This window comes from Halichondria panicea, chromosome 16, assembly GCF_963675165.1.
Source record: "Halichondria panicea chromosome 16, odHalPani1.1, whole genome shotgun sequence".
In the NCBI taxonomy this organism is placed as follows: Eukaryota; Metazoa; Porifera; class Demospongiae; order Suberitida; family Halichondriidae; genus Halichondria; species Halichondria panicea.
In genome coordinates this window covers 725,769-746,965 of record NC_087392.1, presented here as the reverse complement: position 1 = coordinate 746,965, position 21,197 = coordinate 725,769, and the positions used below count along the sequence as shown (strand labels likewise).

Genomic DNA, 21,197 nt, shown 5'->3' with positions numbered 1-21,197 from the left:
GGAAAATGTTATGGATTAATCACAATGACTTAATTGCCTTTTCATGGGCAAATCATTGATAACACCTATTAAAATTAAGAATTTCAAGGATAGTACATACCATGAAATGTGAAATATCCATTAAAAATCATGTGCATTTCACAGCCCGATAGACCAGCTGAATACGAGGCCAGTAGTGGCATGTGTATAATTATTGTACAGGCAGTATAATGGCAATAGATTGGAGGGTAAACTGAACTCTAATGTGCTCTTGTGATTCTTTGTTCTTTTCTTTGTTACCTCCAGGTGATCCCGTTGTCTCAGCGCTCAGGTATTGTGGAATGGTGTGAGGAGACGTGTCCTCTGGGGCAGTATCTGATTGGCCCCCCTAGAAACCACCAGCAGGGGGCTCATCATCGCTACCAACCCAACGACTGGTCATCAATGGACTGCAGAAAGAAACTTACTGTGAGTCAGACCATGGTGGGACCACTGCACCCTATACCTTACTGAGCAGATACAGTACCATTAGATTTGGTTTTGAATTTGAAATTATTTTGCGACAGCGTGTAACTATAATTTTACATACACATGTAGGTGATTTCCCTCTCGTCCTAATATTACAGTCCTTGTTGTCTACCTTTGTTTTTAGGCAGCTGCAAGTGACCGGAAATCCAAGATCAAGGCCTACTCTGAGATCTGCCGCCACTTTGTTCCTGTGTTCCACCATTTCTTTATGGAGAAGTTCCCCAGTCCCCCTCAGTGGTTTGAGAGGAGGCTCACGTACACCAGGAGTGTGGCAGCCTCGTCCATCGGTGAGCCACACTGCACACTGATCCTCTGGCATTATACTGTGTACTGATCCTCATACATTATATATACTGTATGTGTGTACACGTATTTTTAATAATAAGGTAATTATTGACTGTAATGTTACTGCAGTGGGCTACCTTCTTGGTCTGGGTGATCGTCATGTACAGAACATTCTGATTGACAAGAACACAGCAGAGTTCATTCACATTGACCTAGGTGAGTTATTCATAACAAAAGCCCTGTACACAATACCATCACGTCATATCATTGATGTCCATGCACACGTCTGTGTACATGCATGTAGTCACTTGTGTAGCTCTGTAACTATTATGAATAGTTGCTTAACTTGTGGCTATTTGTCACACAGGAGTTGCATTTGAGCAGGGCAAGACACTGCCAACTCCAGAGACTGTTCCATTTCGTCTGACGAGGGATGTGGTGGATGGGATGGGTATAGCTGGGGTGGAGGGTGTGTTCAGACGCTGCTGTGAGAAGACCATGGTTCTCATGAGAGCACACCAGGAAGAACTGCGAACCATAGTGGAGGTGGGAAATTACTGATGATCTATACGTACACGTACATGTACGTATGACTCTAGTTATTAACTTGTTCGTTGCTTTGTATTTTCTGTATACTGATACTAATTAGTGTGTATGTGCACTACAATAGTGTGCATTGACTAGTATACTGCTCAATATTCTATGATTTTAATGCTCTGCCCTCCACTAGGTACTTCTCCATGACCCCCTCTACCAATGGACCCTGAGCCCCCTCAAGGCACTCCACCTCCAGAGAGCAGACACGTATGACGACATTCCCGCCACTCCCTCCGGCACGACCATGGAGCTAGCCAGTGGGGCTAATGGCACCAACAAGATGGCAGAGAGAGTCCTGCTGAGACTGCAGGAGAAGTTGGGAGGGATCGAGGATGGAGTACCACTGAGTGTGAATGGACAAGTGAACAGACTCATCCAGGAAGCCACTGACCCTGCTAATCTCTGTGTCCTCTTCCCTGGCTGGCAACCGTGGATATGAGAACTTAACTGACTTGAATCAGCTATCATTATACCCGGCCATTCCACGTTTATCTGTTTGTCACAGGTTTTGTTAGTTATTAATTATTGTCAAAATTCACTTATACAGCACATGTATATAAAATTAATTTATCATGTTAATTATTTCATCATAATTATATAATTTGCACCATAAATGATTTTTACGTCTCTATAGATGACGATAAATGATGAATTATAGTTATTAACAAGAGTACTATTATCTACTCTTGTTATTGATGAATTGAAATAAATAACCTAAATATAAATTGACCCTAGACAGATGGCACATGATCGTTGTGTTTACTGACAGTCTCTAGTGGTGCAAACAGCAGATCTCGATGATCGTTGTGTTTACTGACAGTCTCTAGTGGTGCAAACAGTTTGAACCGCCGTCTCAAGGCCACCACGACCACTGGTAGTAGGCCCAGCACCAGCAGATACAACCTGTGTGGGGGCAGGGACCCACAGGGAGGCAGCCACAAGCCTCTTCTAGTGGAGTCTCTGAGTTGATGAGAGATACACGCAATGAAGAACATAGCAGGGACATCATAGAACAGTGGGCGTGTTCTGTAACGTGAGATGACACAGACGAGTATAAAGATGAGGACCGTTACAGCGAGGATCAGTGTTGTGTTGTGCAGAACCGGTCGATGAGAAAGATGAACGGCATCCTATAACATAAACAGAAATACAATATTAAAATGCCAGAATGGCTGCACAAATTATAGTAATGTGTATAATTATATCTCGATTAGTGTGGTTTTTTAAAGATATACGTACCTGTATATCTAGTGTTACTGTTTGTATAAAGTGGTCAATATCAAGCAGAGATCCCATGGTCGTGCATATGAGTATTTGGCAGACTATCCGTCTACTCCATTCCTCTTTCGTCTGCAGCAGCCACACGTTCAACCAACTCCAGCCAGCCACCGCAGCATGGACCATGTTGTCTGTCAATGCCCTTGTGATGACCCTGATGAGTATGACATGAACAAAGAGGTCACAGAGAGTAGCCCATTTGTTCAGGTAATGGTCCACAACCAGACTCAGGATTATAATACCAATTGAAGACAGAATATACCACTTGATTCTTGGTCCACTGAGAGATAACTGAGGCACCATGACTTCAGGACACTTAACAATAGGTACGTGGCTACATACTAGCACTTAGAGGCATTCAGATACATCTTCTGATGGGGGCACAATTTGGAAAAGATTGTTATGGTGTGCTCCAAGTAGAAACCTTGACAACAGATTAACACTTCATAATTATACTACTCCATGTAATCTCTTACTTACTGGCTTGCCAGGAGCGTGTAACAGAAGACTGGCAATGGCTCTGATGTACACAGGGGTCAAGATGAGATCTGCAACTTCGGCTGCCTCCACAGGCTCTGATACCAGTCTCAGGGAATCTCCTGCACAAAGTAATGACATGAGAAACCTTCCTCAGGGGAGAAAATAGACGTAACTTTTAACACCATTAACTTGGCACTCGTACATGCAGGTCCACAGCAAGGAGGGGATCTACCGGGAACCTCCCGCTCATCTCGCAGTATAGCCCAGAGTGAAGGGAGGAGCAACGCCAGCAATCTGAGCAGCAGATCACCTCACATGACATCTGAAACTACAAGACGCAGTGCTATCCCTATGGATGAAGAGTCCGGTAGTGTTGGCCGTCCATCACCAGTTCCCTCCATTGATGATGAACAGAAAGCTATGGTACGAGAGTGTCTAGCCACAATAGAGGCAGGACTTGTCAATTCTGGAGTTCATTTGAATGCCGAGAGGGTGCTATCGTATGTTGAGACTATCACTCGAAAAGATGACACTGTAGGCGAGGGAGAGTCTCTCTTGAAGACTAGCGGCATATACATTGTGCAAGATGGAGTGCTGGACATGTGTGCTGCTGATGGGGAGACTGTCACTCAGAGGTTAGAGGCTGGGGACTTCTTTGGGGAGCTCTCAGTCTTGTTTAGGGTGCCTTCAAACAGAGGGGTCGAAGTGGTCAGCAGGTGTGTTTGTTTTGTCACTGTACGGTTCGTACTGAACTGTATTATGGCATGACTGTAGGGCCAGGGATTGGCACAAAGTAAATTTAGCTGTTTCTGGCAGTTGAATTGTGTTTTCTTTTAGGTTACACCACCTACATGTACATGTACACATGATGCTGTTGTCATGCACACAGGAAGGTGACCCTGCTCCTCATACCTGCTGATGTTATACGAGAGTATGCCAGTGTTGAGACAGGTGCTCAAGGGTTCAGCAAAGAGGTCATGCTCAACTGGTGTGTCAAAAGGTGGGCCACTCGTTCGATCATCATACTTTGTATTCTTTATACTGTGTGAATGTGTTTGCTTAAACTGCAGGTCATATCTAGAGTCAAGTGAGATATTTGGACAAAGAGTTTTGGCACGTAACGTTGTTCTCAGCTGCTTGAAGGTCAGTTTCACTTTCTCTGCCTACATTTCATATTATCTTTCCTTTTATAATTATAGGAATCTATCTTGTCTGACTTATCCCTAGAAGCAATGGAATTTATTGCTGAGTTAGCCATTCCTAGTGAGTTGGATCACTCCATTTTCTTTATGATAACATTTATATTGACCTCCTTATTTGCACGCCTAGTGCTGTTTGATCCTGGTGATGTGATCTACAGTGCTGGAGAAGAGGCTAATTACCTCTTCCTCATTCTGAAGGGACGGTGAGTGCATGCTTGTGTGTGTTTGACTATACACCTGACCACCGTGTGTTTGTTTGTGCAGAGTTCACATTTTGAAAGGGGAGAATATTGTGGAGACCAAAACAGTGGGATGCTCTGATGAAGGGTGTTGTTTGGGTCATCTAGGTGAGTGTATGTAAAAGCGCACAGTGTCTATTTGGTCAACTAGACATAATCCACGATTAGCAGCCAACAGCAATGTAGATCAAAGGATCACACCTTCAACAAATGTTGGTGGATGGTCCTGCATAGCCTTTCATAGCTTTTCATAGCCTTTTATTGCCTTAAATGTATAATTGCCTTTTTCTGTTTCTTGTCAGAGTTCTTTAACAGTGTGAAGCTCAGTTATTCAGCCAAAGCTGCCGGTCCTGTGATCGTGGCCATGGTGAGCAAGGAGGTCCTCTTGGAAATGCTCAATACGGTCAGTTATCAAGCATTGCATTCTTGCACATAGATAAGTTATACATTAAGTTTGCATGTCTTGGTTGTACACATTGCAATGGTTTGTGCTGCTAATTTATTACGAGTATGTATTTCGTTCTGCAGTTTCAGGAAGAACTTCGTGCACTACAAGTTCTGCTGTCCAGGTACAAGATAAGGAAATAACTTTATCTCTTTTAGTATCATCCTACCCAATCATGAACATGTATACATACATATGTGTTTCACTTTCTCTCTTGTGCTTATCTGCACATGTTTTTAAACCACATTCTCATGTCAATTGGAGGAATAGCTCCACCCATCAACTGCATTCCATAGTCAGAGCACAATCAATAATTTATATGCAGCAGGCTGGCAGCTTCAGTGTAGCTAGCTACTGATATGACTGACTCTATAAGCATGGAGACTGTTGCGATCACTGTGAGCTGCTCTGCAGGCTCGGAGAGAGAGTCCTCTGTTAACGAGCCCGCTACAGGTCAAGGCAGTGAAGACCTGGAGCCTGTCAGTGTGAATCCAGAGCTAGAGGCTGCTGGACACTCTCAACACAGTAAGTTTGCTGGTTTGTATTATCCATGGAGCTATATAGACAATAATAATTTAAGCATTCTAACATTCTAACATTAAGCCCCATTATTGAATTTGCTACTATAATGTGTAAATCATACGTCCATTGTCTACCTATACCCGAGTCGGCACTACACATCGTGTCATTCATAGATCATCCAGCTGGGTTCCAACAATTTCATAGTTGAGTAAGAATACTGTGTTGACAATTTCTTGGCAGACACTTGTTTACAACAAAAACACCACACACACACACACACACACCCCACACACACACACACACACACACACCACACACACACACACACACACCACACACACACACACACACACACACACACACACCCCACACACACACACACACACACACACACACACGCACACACACAGTCCTGCCAGAGGAGCTGCCCGAGTATGCCAGTGTAGTGGTGCAGCGTGACGAGGGAGAGGGTACGGATGGGTTAGGGGGGGTGCTCTATGAGAACCTGCAGCCTCGGGCCAACAAGGACTCGGAGGCTGCCAGGGAGGCTGCACTAATCAGTGAGTTACTGTCATTAGCCATCACAGGGATAATTTGAATCCTTACAGGAGCTTTAATATGCATCAGCAGCACTATAGTATGGTTACGTGCATTTTTAAACGGCGTACTGGTGGTCAGGTATGGGCTTCTGTAAATTAAATGCCGCATGCAAACAATCAACTTTGGTGCTCTGATCAATGGTAATGATAATTGCTACCATTGACCAGAGCACTACTGTTTATCATTTTGTCAATTCAATGCTGTGATTGTTTATAACTAAAATTAACTATGAATGCATAGCACAAATGACAAATGAGACAGCAAGTTACTACTGTACTACTTACGTGCATATAACTATTATTATGTTTCTCCCCTCGTTACAGGTGAAGCTCCACCCACATATCGGCAGCTGTTTGGTCATCACAAGAAGAAGAGAACGATCAGGCAGACACTGCAGAGACACACACAACCACGCAGTCAGAGCTTGTTTCAAAAACTCAAAGAACGTCTTGAGAACAACAAACTTGCATCCACTTGTGAGTGAGGCAGCTAATGCCACTGTGTGTGCATGGGTGGGTATGACAGTACAGCTTTCTAGGGTTAGCTTCAGAGCTTGTAGCTTACTGTAATATTAGCTCTATTACATGTAAGTTATAGCTATAGTATGATAGTAGTCATTATCCTATAGCTATAGCCTTGGTGGCCTATATCTAGCTCAATTGAGGCATCCACGTGTACGCACTGCGTGTACTATGCATGCCGCTAGGTTCAAATATTGCATTACCACACCGTATAATTATGTGAGTACACAATGGTATACAATTTGATCCCCTTACCCTGTAACTAGACCTGATTGCCATAGTGATGTTGAAACCTAGTTACTCACATCTACTCAACACTCTTCATGCACACACTAACAGTTGTCGTTTCCGGAGCCATTCTTCTGCTGTTATCTCTGCCAGTTGCTATGATTATTATCGGTGAGTAATGATGCTAACACGCACACACACACACACACACACACACACACACACACACACACACACACACACACACACACACACACACACACACACACACACACACACACACCAACCACTGTTTATGTATCAAGTTACACATCACTTCATTATATTGGCCTCAGCTTTTCAACAGTCATTTATAAGTTTATAAACATCCTTTTTACGTATAATAAAGCAAACAATACAGTTCTAAAATTCCATCTCTGCATCCTCACAGGTGGGCTAAATGTTGGAGTGTGTGTCAGACATGAGATTCCTCTCTACCTCCTGATAGCAGGTTTCATATTCGTTGCAGAAATCATCTTCCAATTCTCTATGTGTATGGGTATCAAGCGCAGCTCTCAACACGAGTCTATCTATCGGACTTTGAGAATGTTTGACTGTTTAGCCCTCTTCCTCTTCATTTGGTTACTAGTGGGAACCTACTGGTTGTTCACCATCTCCATAGCCCGATCCGGTTGCACTACAGATACTATGCTAAATGACTTTGTGGTGGTTAATACCACGGTACTCGTAGATAGTGAAGGGGGCACTCAGATCTCAGTGATGACCCCCCCACCATCACTGACCCCCAGTGGGGATTGCTTAGACTGTGATACTTACGTGTACAGTTTTACTGCTTTTGTGATCATGTTTCAGTACCTTACATTTCTTGTCTGTTTTGTTGCGTGTTGTTCTGTGTATTTTAAAAAATATGGAAGATGATTTAATGTTAATATTTATCAATTTTTACATGTATTACTGCAAAACAGTTTCCACAATAATCTTGAACTCTTGGTATACTCAAACAAAACACTCAAACAAAATTAATACACAAGTACTTATGTTTGCCTGGGGGTTTCCCTATTGAAAAAATGGGTGTGTCTGCTTGTGGAATCTGCTGGCCTAGCAGCTAGGTCATCAAATCTCTATCTTTCTACATGTACATGTACTTGGCTAGACTAAAGCTAGCTAGTTAGCTTCTAGACAAGTTCACTGAATCATCACTGCTGCACATCCAGTAATGGCAAAGGCAAGATTGAGAACTACATTTGCCAGGATAAATGTTCCCAAGCTAGCCTTCAGGGACCCTGGTGATGCTAAAACATTGCCAGCCAACAAAAGTGGGGCCAGAAACAATGGAATAGTGGGTTCCCTATATATCTAGCTCTAAGAGAAACCTTTCATTGCACTTTGTCTTCTACAGGCTGAGACTACCTTGACCCGGACCCGTGCAATCAAGTCACAATCATTCAAGACGGTTTTCCTGGGAGATGCAAACGTCGGGAAGACGTGTCTGGCCAAACTGTTTGTAGAACGACAGGTAGTGGAGCATAGCACCAACACCATAGGTTTTGACCACCATAACAAGGAGATTGAGATTGAGGGGGGAATCAAAGTCAAGGTATTTGTTAATATTGTGTGTCAACACAGTGAGTGATTCATCATTTTCTTGATTGATAGTCTTCATACAATGTCACGTGTACGTAGGTTCCTATTTGCTCACACATACAAAAGCCTCACACTTATGATGCACACTTTGATAACACACCACATCACACGTAAATTCATTGCCCACCACACCCCCACACACACACACACTCACACACACACACACACACACACACCCACACACAGTTACAAGTGTGGGACACAGCTGGTATGGAACAGTTCAGGAATGCTCTGATAACAAAGTACTATCGAAACTCGGACGGTATTGTTTTTGTATTTGACCTGACAAAGCGAAGCTCATTTGAAAGTCTTGACAGCTGGATCAAAGAGGTCAGCCAGTACACGAGTGGACTAGAGTCACTCAAGATGATCCTCATCGGCAACAAACAGGACAAGGGCTATCAGAGACAGGTAGAGTTGAATTTTATATTTTGCCAAATTAACGCTAATTAACGCTAATGTATTTTTTTGTAAATGTATTTTTTTAGAGTTGAATTTTATATTTTGTTAATTACTGTGTAAATGTATTTTTTCATTTGTTAGGTGTCAACTGAAGAAGCCCAAGCTTTTGCTGATAGACACGAGATGTTCTCTTACTACGAACTATCTGCCAAGAATATTGAAACTCTACAAATCCTGGACAACATCTTTATAACCCTGGCAGAGGCAATGATCGCTAATCGTGAGAGGCTCGAACTCACCCAATCTTCCACACAAAGAAGTGGCATCATCTCACTGTCGGATGACTGGGAGGTTTTGGAGGTGCCAGAAGGTCCAGTTCCCGACTCTGTCTACTCCCCTCAAGATGCTTCCATTAGACTCAGAGCTAGGCAACATCTACACTCTAATAAGTGTGCCTGCTGAATTCTTTGGCACGAATTCTTGTTATTTTGTTTGTTTTATATAGCATTGTTTATTCATTTTAATATTTTATACAATTATATATATACCTCATTTCTATTTTGTGGTCTACGTTTCAACTTATCATTGTTAAAATATTTATACGTACAGCACTGCTTAATAATGAATTGATTATTGCACATAAAAATTAATTGAATTCAGTGTTCAAAAATAGAGTGGTTTATGAAATAATTATGTGGGAGATGAAATATTAATTAATGAGCTAAAATACATTCAGCGGCATGTCTGTCATTTGATCAAGCTAAACTACAGTTACTGAATATCCGTCTGAGCTGACGGTGATATATAAACTATTAGCTCTATTCTCTGGAGACGTGCACAGCTGATGTGACCTCTCTCTTCTAGATGGTACTGGAATGGGATCATTGGAATCAGACACTGCCTGTATGGAACGGGGACCTTCGTTGTGCGGTAAACTCAGGTTGGAAGAATTATGAATGGAATTAGCGACAGGGTAATTGTTGGGCGAGTTTTGGACGTTTCTGACTCCTCTATATCTGCTCGGATATGGGGAGCTGTCATACTGGAGAATGCTTCGCTCGAGACCAGTCGTACTCAGCGGTGTGGTAGAGTCGAGGTATCGGAACCGCCTCAGGTACTCGTCTCCGTCATCCACTCGATGATCATCCAGAGTGCTCATTAACGTGTTGGTCCTGAAGTCCTCATCAGAGAATGCACTACCTTCGTCCGATGGATAAGCGCGTCTCTCCTCGTCTGATGAATAGACCCTCCTCTCCTCACCTCCCCTCTCTGATTCGTCGTCACGTTCGCTGTTTCCCTCCGAACTCCCGGACTCGCTGCTTCCACTCAGACTACCTTCTCTTCTCTCTCGTTTGTTTATCTTTAGACAAATCCCAGCACAGCAGCACACACACGTACAGGTCATTAGCAGGAGAATATAGCTAGACGTCACAATGCCGAATCCGAACTTGTACAATAGCTCAGTACACTCCATGTACTCAGAGTTAGTGACTTCCGTGTATATGTGGTACACCCAGTAGCTTCCAGCAATTGTCCACACCAGCATGAACAGGTTGAAGATGAGGTTGAACGTTCTCCAGATGTGAACAATGTATTTCGTGTGTTTGATGCGAGGGGAGATTTGGTCAGAGTAGCGTTTGATGAGGTTCTCAACTATGAGCAGCACGTTCTTCAAGATTCCAGAAATGCCACCCACAATCAAGTAGACAGGTATGAGTGGCTCCAGGGGACAAGTGTGTACAAAGAGAGATCCTGCGAGGGAGAGAATAATACAATAGTGAAAGAGAGCATTAAAAGGCATGCTTGAGGAACTAATAAGGAGCCATTATTGAGTAGCTTGTTTCTATCAATGGCTGGCAAAATTATAATGGTATTAGTTGTGTGGGTGTGTTGTGAATGACTGGGAGTGTGTGTATTGTGCAGTAGTGAAGAGCTCAAATCAGCATGCCTACAAACTACAGCAGGCTGCCAAAGCCAACTCTCCATAAGGTGATGATGGCTCACAGTTTAGTGGCCTCAATATTACACGAGTTTATGCTGTTGGCACTGAACAGTACTGATCAAAGGCTTCTGTGTTGACTCTAATTTAATTTCCTCATGCTCAAGCAATTTAAAACCACAAATGCCATGTGTTATTTATCCTAGATTTGGGATATAAGGAGGAATCATGACAGTTGATACAGCACCATGTCTTTACACCAAACAGCAGTTATTAGAGGAAGTAAGTAGATATCACTTACCTATGACGAGGATTGCGATAGGAACAGACATGAAGACCAACAACAAGATAGTACAACCCACTGTGTGTGTGTGTGTGTGTGCGTGTGTGTGTGTGTGTGTGTGTGTGTGTGTGTGCGTGTGTGTGTGTGTGTGTGTGTGTGTGTGTGTGTGTGTGCGTGTGTGTGTGTGTGTGTGTGTGCGTGTGTGTGTACAGTATATAAGTTACTAGATTTTCTACATGCCTTAGTACTGACACTATATTGGTCTATGTCCATAGGATTTGTTGGTAGTTAGAACATGCCCTACCAATTATTGCTACCAACCTCTCAAAGTAATAGATGAAAGTTGGGTATGAGCATTTTATCTACCGTGAGTACTAACCAGTGTTGAGTACAATCTGTCCGACTCGTCTGAGGAAAGTGATGCTATTACCGGACTGTTCCCTGGCCTCGCGAATCTGCCCAAACAGGGAGTAATAACTGGGAGGGGCATCGCTCACATCTGCACAACAAAAAACCAATTATGTTAGCACACTATAGCTATGTTTAGTATGTGATTACAACTTGCTAACTATGTATGTTGTAAGTTCTCTGATTAAATATGTGTAATATAAAATGATGGGCTTGTCAAATTAAGTGATACAACACTGTAAACTTGTGCTTGTCAGCATACCGTGAGGAGGTAGCCTGGTCGAGAATAGAGCACTCAGGCCTGGGGAGTAGGGTGGAGGGGGATCGTCTCTACCGCCCCTTTCATTAATCTCATTATCGAAGGGAATATTGAGAGAATGGTTGTCCTGATCAAAGCGTGGGTTTTGACAGTGAACGTGAGTGGTGTGAGGGTCGTGAGGGGTGTGAGTGGTGTGGATGTCAACTAGAGAGTCTCGGCTGAAGTAATAGGGCGGAGCATCAGATAGAGGAGGCGGAGGGGGCTGGGAAGTAGGGAGCATAAACTACATGTATGATGTACAATAGGCATTGTCTACAAAACAAAGCGTGTGTGGAATGTAAATCACACACTGCATGCACTGGACAATATAGGACTAGTTTTATAGTGTAGTGCACTAGACTAGAGGTACTGAACTCACTGTTCCTTCATTGCTCATGGTCAAGAATGATCCAGTACGATAGACTTAATTGTTGTTCTTGAACCAGATGACATGTTGCCAAGAAGTGGGTCTTCTAGGTGGGTGGCTTTATAGTAGTTTTTAGTATGTGGTAATGATCAACTACTTTAGATTTGTCATTACAACGAGGGAGTCGTGTATAACTAAAAACAACGATCTTTACCATGAACAACAAGTCACACAACAACAAAAATCATGCAATGATGCTAAAAATTATTACATGTAAGCGGTCTCTTTTAAAATAAGTCCAAAAACATCTAGGAGGCTTGCTCTCTTTGACTAGGCAGATCTTCCAACCACTCAGGAGGGTCATTCTCTCCAGTCCCATCCAACCTTGAACTAAGCTCTTGGATGTTCTCCTGCATGGCTTTGTAATTGCCATCGTAGTATGCAGAAAATGCGTTGTGTAAGAGCACCAAATTCTGACGGGTCACTTTCAGCTGTGCATCAAAAGAAAAAACATTTGAAACAGCATGACAACACTCTGCAAACATATGCACAACACAACGTGGACATGGTCCTACATAATTACGCACATGTAGACACCAGAACTATTGAGTACACATGATATCAATATACCTTGTTCTCATCGAGTAGTTTCAGTTTGATGTCCACATCATTTCGAAGCTGCTCAAATTTTGCTTTTTTCTTCTCAAAATCTGCAGTTGCGGCTGGTACACGCTCGGCTGCTTTCTGAGAGGAATTCGCTTGCTTCTTCAGCGCCTCCAACTCGTTTCTGTACGCGTCGTAAGTAAGTCTAACAGAGTCGTATTCTTTGACAGTCATCAGTGTGTCTTCCATGGTTGTGGAGCACACTGTTTGCATACCAGATGAGAATGACCTGACAGCCGTCAACAAGACCTCTCCATTCTTGGCAAGAGATTTCTGAGAGTCGGAATTACAACGAAACTCGGTATGAAGCTCAGGAGCACGGACACTCATGAAAGCAAAATGCTCGGCCATTGCTTTTTGTGTTTCCAGTACCTGCGAGAAGTGGTTTCCAAATTGTATTGATAGAGCAATGAGATGTGCATATTTCTTCTGTGTTTCTTTCAAAGCCTCTATCCTTGTCTCAAGCTGTGAGTCAACAGTGCGAAGACCATGACCGAATCGTTCCGAGAACAGTTGCTTGGAAACTTTGATCTGATGGCTGCTCCAATCCTTGAAGCTGGTTCCAGACTTGGCCCTAGGCCTGCTCTGCAGCTCAGTACCTTCCACAGGAGAGTCCACCGCAGCAGCACTGGTTTGGAGGGGAATGGAGGGCGAGACAGCTGGTTGAAACTCCAACACAGGCTTGTTAGTCCTCTCGGAAGGCGTCTTCAGGTCCACTGTATCTAAAGGAACGCTGTCAGATCCTGCTCGCTCAGCCATTTTCTTGCAAAGAAAGTGCTGTTGAAAGTAAATTTATAAATTCAGGGGCTTGTGGGGATCCAATGGGAATTCCCCGACTGGATCGAATAGGCGTGTGCTCAGTTGTCTCATATGAGTTGCATGTGACAAGGAAGCCATCTCAATGACGTAATGTGTTTTCCAAAAGGCTGTCAGAAAGTTTGCTGCTTTTGTTAGCTGATATCTTCAAACAGAAAATTCATTTTGCAGTGTGTACATTGCAGCATCAGGTACGTAGACGTCTAGCAATTATCAGTGTATGCAGCCTATACAGAGTACTAGTGCTATGTGTGTACAGTAGAAGTGAGTAGTGTGTTACTTAAATAGCTCCACTGTTAACCACAGGAGTTGGTGTTCCCTTTGTGTATGAGGTAGGCCTGCTACAGGGATGCCAGGCAATCAAGCGAGCCCGGACAGAGATGACGTTGAGCTCAAAGTGAGCTACATGGTGAAGAGGTCCCAGGGAAAGTCAACTCTGGGTGCCGTCAACTTCAAAAAGAGGGTGTTTGTTCTCTCACCCACAAGACTCAGTTACTATGAGGGAACCATTGAGGTGAGACCAATAGTAGCTTTATCACAGACGCACTCGCACATGCACGAACAAACCTGTCTGCTGAATGGCAGCCATCTGGCAGAGGTGTAGATCATCACAAATGATACCCCACAACTCCCGTGTGTGTGTGCGTGTGTGTGTGTGTGTGTGTGTGTGTTGTGTCTCTGGGGTAGCGTGTAATCCTCTAAGTGTGGTTGTCTATATTAAATCGAGAGTATGCATTGTTGTGAAATAGCAACTTTCTAAATGCGAATGTTTACTGTGCATCTGCCCATTCCGTATGCTCAATGCAGAGCACGTCCTTTGTGAACACCTCTTCTGTTATGTGTGTGTTAGTTTACATAATTATGTCAGTTCAAGTTTAACGTGAAACACTACTTGCTTTGTTGTCTACATGCAGTGTATGAATGGTGTAGCATATGAAACACTTGAGGTGTTGTGTATATACACATGTAGTGATGGCCATAAGGAACTGCACAACACTCGCCTCAGTAGCATCTATTGTGATATATATAGCCACGTACAATCTAGCTTATGGGTCATTTCCATGTGTCTATTTTTATTAGTAGCCTGTGTTAATTGCTGTTGAATTGCGTGCAATGACCTCCATTGGGTGGATTGACAGTAGCTCCTGTGTGTGTGTCCTTTAATGACTGACAAACACAATTGTTAGTATTGTAAGAAGTAGTTGACAATGTTTCCTGCCAAGTTAGGCCAGTGTGTACAAGGGGTAGCATAACCTCATTATGTCCCGATTGTATAGCAGCACTGCTTAATATGGGACCAACACTGTGGGCAACACAGAGCCACTGTTTCAAACAATCTGTTCTGCAACAAATTCCGTAGATAAATGATTGAGATGAGGTAAAGACCCAGCAGTATAAGGCATATAACCACTTTGTTGTGTTTCCCTGTCAGTGAGTCAATGAGGCGAGACGTGCTGTCTATCTCGTGCAACTTAACTGCCTGTACAGTGTTGAATAGTACCTACCAAAACATCCACGCGTGACACAATCCATACTGTCTGTATGTACAGAACACATGTATACATTGCAACAAACACCACACACACACACACACACAGAGAAGAGGAGGTATGAAAGGATACGTGGACTTAAGTAAAGTCAAAGTCATTGAGAAAGTATTAGACGGAGCATTTGACAAGCCATCGTTTCAAGTAAGTGTACCCTATACAAACGGTGTACCTACTGTACAAAGGGGTTTCCCCTCCCATAGGGTATGGTATTTATTTAGGCTCATATTACTCTGATTCCCAGTTATGGCTGCCTCTGTGTGTCACTACTGCCATATGTACGGGCCTCTGGTCTGTCATTGTTGGTGTTGCTTCAGTAAAATAAGCAAATTCTAATGTGTTGTTGTTTTCCAGATTGGTCACAGTGACCTAACACTGTATATCATAGCCAGCAGTGATGCTGAGCAGCAGGAGTGGATCGCTCTCCTTCGACAATGTAAGCCAGTCCTCGGGGAGGCCACACTTAATAATTATTTTATTGACAACACTTTAACTTTAAAATATGGGACTACATGTACATGAATATGTTTGTTCTGTGATATCATCTAGCTTCTCACGTTTTAGTTTCCTGAACTTGATATGCTGTATCTACCAGTGCAGAAAAATGTATACCCTAGCCGCAGAAGGCTAATTTTTCCTAATGTGTGGTCTTGAAGAATGCAATAAAAGGTCAAAGGTTGTAATTAACTATTGCTACCCTCCCAGACTGCCGAAGCAATGTAATTCTACAAGACAGATTTCACCCTGGTATCTTCACTGGCAAATGGTCGTGTTGTGATCATCGCAGCAAGCACTCTCAAGGTTGTCGAGAGTCCTTCATCCTCCAGACACAACCTGCTGCTGCTGTAGCCTCCCCGCCAGTACCCAGTGCCGGAGGAGCACGTATTCCCAGGGGACCACTCCCACCAACTCCCGCACAAAATCTTGCACCATCTCCACCGCCACATGGATATCAACAGAACAGTCACGGACCTCCTGCTGGTGCCCCCAGGGGCTATGAATCACATGAACTAACAACTCATACGTCCCCCTCATCTGTTGGGAGGTCATCGTATCATAGTCCAGCAGAACCACCTCCTCCCCCATTGCCAGTGAGTGCACGCACTGTGTGTGTGTGTGTGTGTGTTCGTGAGGACCTTATTCAGGCATTATCAGTGCTTCCTTTCTGTAATTGTGTTATAGCCAGAAGTGTACAGGTGCTCTATACACACACAGAGCTGGTACAACACACACACACAACTCTGTATGCTGCTATGAATGGATTGTTCACACGTGCTACCCTGTACACTAGTACATATACATAACTTAAATTGAACCCATTCACTTTTCAGACAAGACCACGGGACAGCAAACCAACTGATTTTGAAGTGATAGCAATGTATGAATACCCTGGACTAGAGCGAGGGGACCTTTCTCTTCTTAAGGGTCAGAGGGTGACTGTGTTCGACTCCACGAGGGAATTTTGGTGGAGGGCAAGGGACGAGAAAGGGTAGGCCATTTTGTATGCACAGTCGGTATGCTATTGCTGTGCTGCATTGTATGTAGAGAGCTGGGCATGACTCGGGTGTTGAGTATTGTGTGTGGCTTGTGTACATGTTGTGCTGTGTATGGGCATGGGTATTCTTAATATCAGATGTGTTGTTTCTCACGCCTATTATTCAGTCACAGCCTAATATTGGATACTTTGTTTACTTGGTCCAATTAATCTCTCTCCTTTGAGATGTACTGACTGTACTGTGCTTATCTTGTGGCATAGAGTTAATTATGAGACTGATAAATGGTTGTTGCCACAGTGACTGGAATGTGCACACAGTATGCTTATCATAACCCCCCACACAGTATGCTTATCATAACCCCCCACACGGGGTTAATGTTGTCTGTCTCACTGATGAGTTGAACAAGAACAGGCATACAGTTGGTTCTACGAACCTGTATGGTATTGATTCAAGTTTTGTTGGTTCTTGATTGTGTTTTCTTCTCTGTATTGCAGCAATGAAGGCTACATTCCCAGCAACTATGTCAAGAAGATGGGGCTGGACAGTGAAGAGTGAGCCCCATTAATTATAACAAATATGCATAATAATCATAATATTGTGTGGCTGACTTGCGTTACATTCAGTATAAACCCGATATGGCCGTGGCTTACAATGACAACACTACTGATTTTATGTTTTGCGATTTGATACTTGTTACAGTATAATTATGTATTATGTTTATCTCAATGTTGTCTTGTTGTCAATGTAGATGGTTTTTCCCCCAACTCTCTCGAACAAGAGCTGAGAACATTCTCAAAGGAGAGGTAAGTGAGTGTAGCTATCATAGTATCATGATATCTAGTTTAGATTCTAGACTGATTCATATGGGAGTATGGGTTGCCAACCGTATCTAACATATTTTACTCTAAGACCTTTCTTCTTCATCTCTCCCCCTTTCTTCTCCACTCTTTCCCAACTATTCTCCACTGTCCCCCCATTACGTATATTCTGTGACAGTGTGCCTCTGTTGTTCACAGAGCCGAGAGGGAGGGTTTGTTGTGAGGAACTCAAGCAGAGAGGACATGTACACACTCTCCATATGGTGAGTTTCAGTATCTGTTGTAGTACAGTATACAGTATGCCAGCTGTCATGTTACTATAAAGTCTTGTGAAGGCCTGAAATCATCATTGGCACATGTTCAGTTCTATTTGTACTTTCCGTGTTGTGGTCCCACAAACGTACACATAGGTACTAGCCCCCCCCCCCACACACACACACACACACGCACACACACACACACACACACACACACGCACACACACACACACACACACACACGCACACACACACACACACGCATACAGCCATGAGGGGCAGGTGAGACACTACCACATCAAGCTGGACGAGACAAACAAGTACTTCATCTCAGAGAAACATCGCTTCCCCTCAATCAAAGAGCTGATTGAGTATCACAAACTAAACGGTGGTGGACTTGTCACTAGACTGAGGAAACCGCCCGTGCAGCTGGCTCCCAACCCACAGTCACTTGGACCACTGTTTGGTTAGCACACGCTCACTCTTACTAGAATTGTAGTAGCTCCAGTGCACACTAGTACAGTGTATAGTACTGTGAGTGTTGCATGTCTGAATTATCAGCTATGTGTACTATGCTGGAAGTGAGGGCTACATCAAAATTTTGGAATGTGTCTCTTTTGTGTTCAGATGAAGCTTGGGAGATTGAAAAGGTATCACTATCACTGGGGAAGGAGTTGGGCAGTGGACAGTTTGGGGTGAGTGGGAGGGAGATGATCACAATGACATTCATTATTCACAATTTATATGCAACATTCCTCGCACACAGAGAGTGGTTGCTGGCAGATGGAAGGGAAAGATTGATGTGGCCATCAAGATGATGCGAGAAGGAGCTATGAACGAGGACGACTTTATCGAAGAAGCCAAAGTCATGAAGTACGTACAAACAGTAACACACAATCTACCATAAGTCATCATTTCATACCCATCATAATGATCTCCCTCTCACAGGCAATTCCAGCATGAGAACTTGGTGAAATTGTTTGGTGTATGCACTAAAAATGGCCCTATCTTCATTGTACAAGAGCTCATGGTCAATGGTGGGTATTTATAAAGCAATTTAAGTGATTCCTTTCTATATATGTACTTGAGCTTGATGTATCACTGCGTGTGTGTTTACATTCTTCCTATTTATGATGACTTTCAATTCTGATTCTGGTCATACACTCAACCCGCCACCTGTACCTGTGTGTGTAGGATGTCTGCTTCAGTTTCTGAGGCAGCGCAAGGAGCTCGTTGAGAAGACAGAGATTATTCTCGATATGGCCACTCAGGTATGCGCGGCCATGTTGTATCTCGAGGAGAACGGATTCATTCACAGAGATTTGGTAAGCTATCAATCATGTACACACACAGCCGTTGAGCATTGCTCTTGTTTAGACAATTTTTCATCAGCCATTATTTGTTATATAATAGGACAGGGGACCTAAAATCCTTATTTTACACGTACAGCTTTACTGGTACTTCATATGTTGAGCAATGCATATCTCTAATTTGGTTGGCTAGTTTGTACACACAGACCATACATAGAGCATCCAAACTGAGTACAGCCGTTAATTATGGTTTAAATGACTACAGCCTATCCTTTCTTGTCAAGTTACTATATGACCGACCAGTTATTGTAATAATAATTATGTGTGTGTGTTTTCAAACTGTAGGCTGCTCGTAACTGCTTGGTTGGGGATAGGAATGTTGTTAAAGTGGCTGATTTTGGACTGGCCCGGTTTGTGGTAGATGATGAGTACACAGCATCAGAGGGTACAAAGTTCCCCATTAAATGGGCTGCCCCAGAGGTCATCACTCACGCCAAGTTCAGCAGCAAGTCTGATGTCTGGTCATTTGGTGAGCATGACCTCTACTGTATGTACTGAAGTACATCCTCCCTCCCTCTTCAGTATCACATCTTGTAGTAGGGCACATGATTGAATGGCTAGACTTCAGTCATTAGGGAGCACATACCGTATAGCGCGAAATTTTCGAGGGGCTTAATTTTCGTGGATTTCGTGGGTTAGCAATCCTACACGAAAATTAAGTCCACGAAAATCGTTCTTTACCTGCTATAACGTGCAAGATTTAAAGGAGTGGCTTCCGGTAGCAGTCATTCCGCGAACATTGTGCAACGAAATGGCTTTTAGAGGCCAATCCACGAAATATAAGTGCCTCGAAAATTTCGCGCTATACGGTAGTTTACAGTGTACATGTGGTAGTATTGTTTGTAAATAGCTGGTTGATTGATAACACAGACAGCTGTGCATTTATACACCCCAGGCAGTGTACACCACAGCCAGCCAAGTCTAGAATACAACAAAGAGCCATTATGCAGGCCATACCACTATATCTACAATGAACTCTTGCTATTACCTAACCCCCTCCCCCTCTCTTCCTCCAGGTATCCTGCTGTGGGAGCTGTGGACAGGTGGCAAGACTCCTTACCCCACCTTCACCAACTCCCAGGTCCTGGACGAGGTGCTCATGGGATACAGACTGGACAGACCCAAACACTGCCCACCAGAAGTCTACACACTTATGTCGAAATGTTGGCTCACTGTAAGTCTTAATTGCTCCATATAGCATACGAGGGTATACATAACGAGTTTCACTTTCAAAGTGAATAATTACTTATTAATTAGTAATCCATACTTTTTCAATGGGTAGAGGCAAGAGTAGATCAGATCTAGGTAGACCCTCATTCTATATGTAGCTTTGCTGAACTAAATGTAACCCCTTACGCATTTGCTTATACAATGGCCAGAGGCATGATATAATAATAATAACTGTGGCTATCTTTCTCCTGGTACAGAATTCTGATGATCGACCACAGTTTAAAGTCCTCTCTAGTAGTTTAGGCCAAATGAACTCGCAACAAGATGATGACTATAGTGAAACAGTGGATGACTAGTCGACTTTGTTTGTGTTATCATTTTCTACGTGCGTGAGGTTAAGTGGAGTCGACTGTTTGTCCTTGTATAGAGTTTGTGTCTGTGTATTTAACCACCTGTTTACTGTTGGTTTTATGACATATAATATACGATATTGTGATTGCATAGTTATTGTCTGTGTTTGTGTGTGCACATGAGCCATTTTAAAACCTTGTTTTTGTAATTAGAACGTATTAATTACCTGTGCGCGTCATTTGTGATTATGAAATAATTATTTTAGTTTCTTATGTATAACTTTATGTTGTGCTGTTCTCACATAATATTGTGTAATGTTTCAAAAAATATGTTGAAGGCAACACGTGTGAATTAAAGAATTTTGTTGAGTACGTTTCTATTGCAATGACTGGCACATAACTACACGTATGTACATGACTCTTTCAGCTGCCATAACTTGAATTCTGTGGATTCAATTACAATAA

At 43.1% G+C, this 21,197-nt stretch overlaps 8 protein-coding genes across 8 annotated transcripts in view; 5 read left to right on the top strand and 3 right to left on the bottom strand.

Moving 5' to 3' along the window:
• The window catches only part of LOC135350106 (serine-protein kinase ATM-like), a 31,690-nt gene extending 29,686 nt beyond the window's left edge, over positions 1–2,004 (top strand). Inside the window, exons 48-52 of the mRNA XM_064548820.1 lie at positions 286–447; positions 632–794; positions 922–1,008; positions 1,160–1,338; positions 1,523–2,004. Of these exons, the coding sequence (XP_064404890.1) occupies positions 286–447; positions 632–794; positions 922–1,008; positions 1,160–1,338; positions 1,523–1,828 (897 nt within the window). The 3' untranslated portion in view covers positions 1,829–2,004. The remainder of the gene's footprint in view (positions 1–285; positions 448–631; positions 795–921; positions 1,009–1,159; positions 1,339–1,522) is intronic.
• On the bottom strand, positions 1,956–3,088 carry LOC135350172 (transmembrane protein 267-like). Its single transcript, XM_064548904.1, has 2 exons — positions 2,629–3,088; positions 1,956–2,519 (listed from the first exon to the last, which is right to left on the bottom strand). The coding sequence occupies exons 1-2, from the start codon at positions 2,968–2,970 to the stop codon at positions 2,121–2,123; spliced, it is 741 nt and encodes a 246-aa protein (XP_064404974.1). The 5' UTR covers positions 2,971–3,088; the 3' UTR covers positions 1,956–2,120.
• On the top strand, positions 3,069–5,258 carry LOC135350148 (uncharacterized). The gene is made up of 9 exons (XM_064548878.1): positions 3,069–3,275; positions 3,356–3,863; positions 4,037–4,147; positions 4,218–4,290; positions 4,347–4,410; positions 4,477–4,552; positions 4,614–4,696; positions 4,891–4,991; positions 5,117–5,258. The coding sequence occupies exons 1-9, from the start codon at positions 3,182–3,184 to the stop codon at positions 5,174–5,176; spliced, it is 1,170 nt and encodes a 389-aa protein (XP_064404948.1). The 5' UTR covers positions 3,069–3,181; the 3' UTR covers positions 5,177–5,258.
• Positions 5,259–5,392: 134 nt separating this feature from the next.
• LOC135350156 (uncharacterized) lies at positions 5,393–7,895 on the top strand. The gene is made up of 5 exons (XM_064548887.1): positions 5,393–5,558; positions 5,966–6,115; positions 6,479–6,631; positions 7,016–7,075; positions 7,335–7,895. The coding sequence occupies exons 1-5, from the start codon at positions 5,393–5,395 to the stop codon at positions 7,820–7,822; spliced, it is 1,017 nt and encodes a 338-aa protein (XP_064404957.1). The 3' UTR covers positions 7,823–7,895.
• A 101-nt stretch (positions 7,896–7,996) lies between these two features.
• On the top strand, positions 7,997–9,609 carry LOC135350165 (putative Ras-related protein Rab-33). The gene is made up of 4 exons (XM_064548896.1): positions 7,997–8,243; positions 8,304–8,501; positions 8,735–8,959; positions 9,092–9,609. The coding sequence occupies exons 1-4, from the start codon at positions 8,121–8,123 to the stop codon at positions 9,410–9,412; spliced, it is 867 nt and encodes a 288-aa protein (XP_064404966.1). The 5' UTR covers positions 7,997–8,120; the 3' UTR covers positions 9,413–9,609.
• Positions 9,610–9,622: 13 nt separating this feature from the next.
• Positions 9,623–12,404, bottom strand: LOC135350141 (uncharacterized). Its single transcript, XM_064548869.1, has 5 exons — positions 12,258–12,404; positions 11,843–12,101; positions 11,552–11,671; positions 11,191–11,250; positions 9,623–10,702 (listed from the first exon to the last, which is right to left on the bottom strand). Exons 1-5 carry the CDS (start codon positions 12,273–12,275, stop codon positions 9,711–9,713), a joined length of 1,449 nt encoding a protein of 482 aa, XP_064404939.1. The 5' UTR covers positions 12,276–12,404; the 3' UTR covers positions 9,623–9,710.
• A 30-nt stretch (positions 12,405–12,434) lies between these two features.
• Positions 12,435–13,745, bottom strand: LOC135350160 (arfaptin-2-like). Its single transcript, XM_064548891.1, has 2 exons — positions 12,876–13,745; positions 12,435–12,736 (listed from the first exon to the last, which is right to left on the bottom strand). The coding sequence occupies exons 1-2, from the start codon at positions 13,665–13,667 to the stop codon at positions 12,554–12,556; spliced, it is 975 nt and encodes a 324-aa protein (XP_064404961.1). The 5' UTR covers positions 13,668–13,745; the 3' UTR covers positions 12,435–12,553.
• A 67-nt stretch (positions 13,746–13,812) lies between these two features.
• LOC135350123 (tyrosine-protein kinase BTK-like) lies at positions 13,813–21,080 on the top strand. The gene is made up of 17 exons (XM_064548841.1): positions 13,813–13,915; positions 14,031–14,238; positions 15,323–15,415; positions 15,626–15,707; positions 15,977–16,362; positions 16,603–16,760; positions 17,262–17,318; positions 17,516–17,570; positions 17,784–17,848; positions 18,112–18,308; positions 18,470–18,537; positions 18,609–18,715; positions 18,791–18,879; positions 19,037–19,167; positions 19,498–19,681; positions 20,229–20,386; positions 20,640–21,080. The coding sequence occupies exons 2-17, from the start codon at positions 14,074–14,076 to the stop codon at positions 20,736–20,738; spliced, it is 2,094 nt and encodes a 697-aa protein (XP_064404911.1). The 5' UTR covers positions 13,813–13,915; positions 14,031–14,073; the 3' UTR covers positions 20,739–21,080.
• The last annotated feature ends 117 nt before the right edge of the window (positions 21,081–21,197 follow it).

What these genes read in the sequence shown, in the direction of transcription:
- LOC135350172 (XM_064548904.1), bottom strand. Translation starts at nt 2,970, where the DNA reads ATGGTGCCTCAGTTATCTCTCAGTGGACCAAGAATCAAGTGGTATATT. An exon ending in CAGTAACACTAGATATACAG is followed by an intron (nt 2,520 to 2,628) that starts GTACGTATATCT and finishes TTTATGTTATAG; the next exon opens with GATGCCGTTCATCTTTCTCA.
- LOC135350148 (XM_064548878.1), top strand. Translation starts at nt 3,182, where the DNA reads ATGGCTCTGATGTACACAGGGGTCAAGATGAGATCTGCAACTTCGGCT. An exon ending in TTCCTCATTCTGAAGGGACG is followed by an intron (nt 4,553 to 4,613) that starts GTGAGTGCATGC and finishes TTGTTTGTGCAG; the next exon opens with AGTTCACATTTTGAAAGGGG. An exon ending in GTGTTGTTTGGGTCATCTAG is followed by an intron (nt 4,697 to 4,890) that starts GTGAGTGTATGT and finishes GTTTCTTGTCAG; the next exon opens with AGTTCTTTAACAGTGTGAAG.
- LOC135350156 (XM_064548887.1), top strand. Translation starts at nt 5,393, where the DNA reads ATGACTGACTCTATAAGCATGGAGACTGTTGCGATCACTGTGAGCTGC. An exon ending in CAACAAACTTGCATCCACTT is followed by an intron (nt 6,632 to 7,015) that starts GTGAGTGAGGCA and finishes ACACACTAACAG; the next exon opens with TTGTCGTTTCCGGAGCCATT. An exon ending in AGTTGCTATGATTATTATCG is followed by an intron (nt 7,076 to 7,334) that starts GTGAGTAATGAT and finishes GCATCCTCACAG; the next exon opens with GTGGGCTAAATGTTGGAGTG.
- LOC135350165 (XM_064548896.1), top strand. Translation starts at nt 8,121, where the DNA reads ATGGCAAAGGCAAGATTGAGAACTACATTTGCCAGGATAAATGTTCCC. An exon ending in AGGGGGGAATCAAAGTCAAG is followed by an intron (nt 8,502 to 8,734) that starts GTATTTGTTAAT and finishes ACCCACACACAG; the next exon opens with TTACAAGTGTGGGACACAGC. An exon ending in ACAAGGGCTATCAGAGACAG is followed by an intron (nt 8,960 to 9,091) that starts GTAGAGTTGAAT and finishes TTCATTTGTTAG; the next exon opens with GTGTCAACTGAAGAAGCCCA.
- LOC135350141 (XM_064548869.1), bottom strand. An exon ending in GACCAGGCTACCTCCTCACG is followed by an intron (nt 11,672 to 11,842) that starts GTATGCTGACAA and finishes TTTGTTGTGCAG; the next exon opens with ATGTGAGCGATGCCCCTCCC. An exon ending in TATCGCAATCCTCGTCATAG is followed by an intron (nt 10,703 to 11,190) that starts GTAAGTGATATC and finishes TCTCCCTCGCAG; the next exon opens with GATCTCTCTTTGTACACACT.
- LOC135350160 (XM_064548891.1), bottom strand. Translation starts at nt 13,667, where the DNA reads ATGGCTGAGCGAGCAGGATCTGACAGCGTTCCTTTAGATACAGTGGAC. An exon ending in AACTACTCGATGAGAACAAG is followed by an intron (nt 12,737 to 12,875) that starts GTATATTGATAT and finishes TTTGATGCACAG; the next exon opens with CTGAAAGTGACCCGTCAGAA.
- LOC135350123 (XM_064548841.1), top strand. Translation starts at nt 14,074, where the DNA reads ATGCCAGGCAATCAAGCGAGCCCGGACAGAGATGACGTTGAGCTCAAA. An exon ending in AGGGCAAGGGACGAGAAAGG is followed by an intron (nt 16,761 to 17,261) that starts GTAGGCCATTTT and finishes TCTGTATTGCAG; the next exon opens with CAATGAAGGCTACATTCCCA. An exon ending in ATGGGGCTGGACAGTGAAGA is followed by an intron (nt 17,319 to 17,515) that starts GTGAGCCCCATT and finishes TTGTCAATGTAG; the next exon opens with ATGGTTTTTCCCCCAACTCT.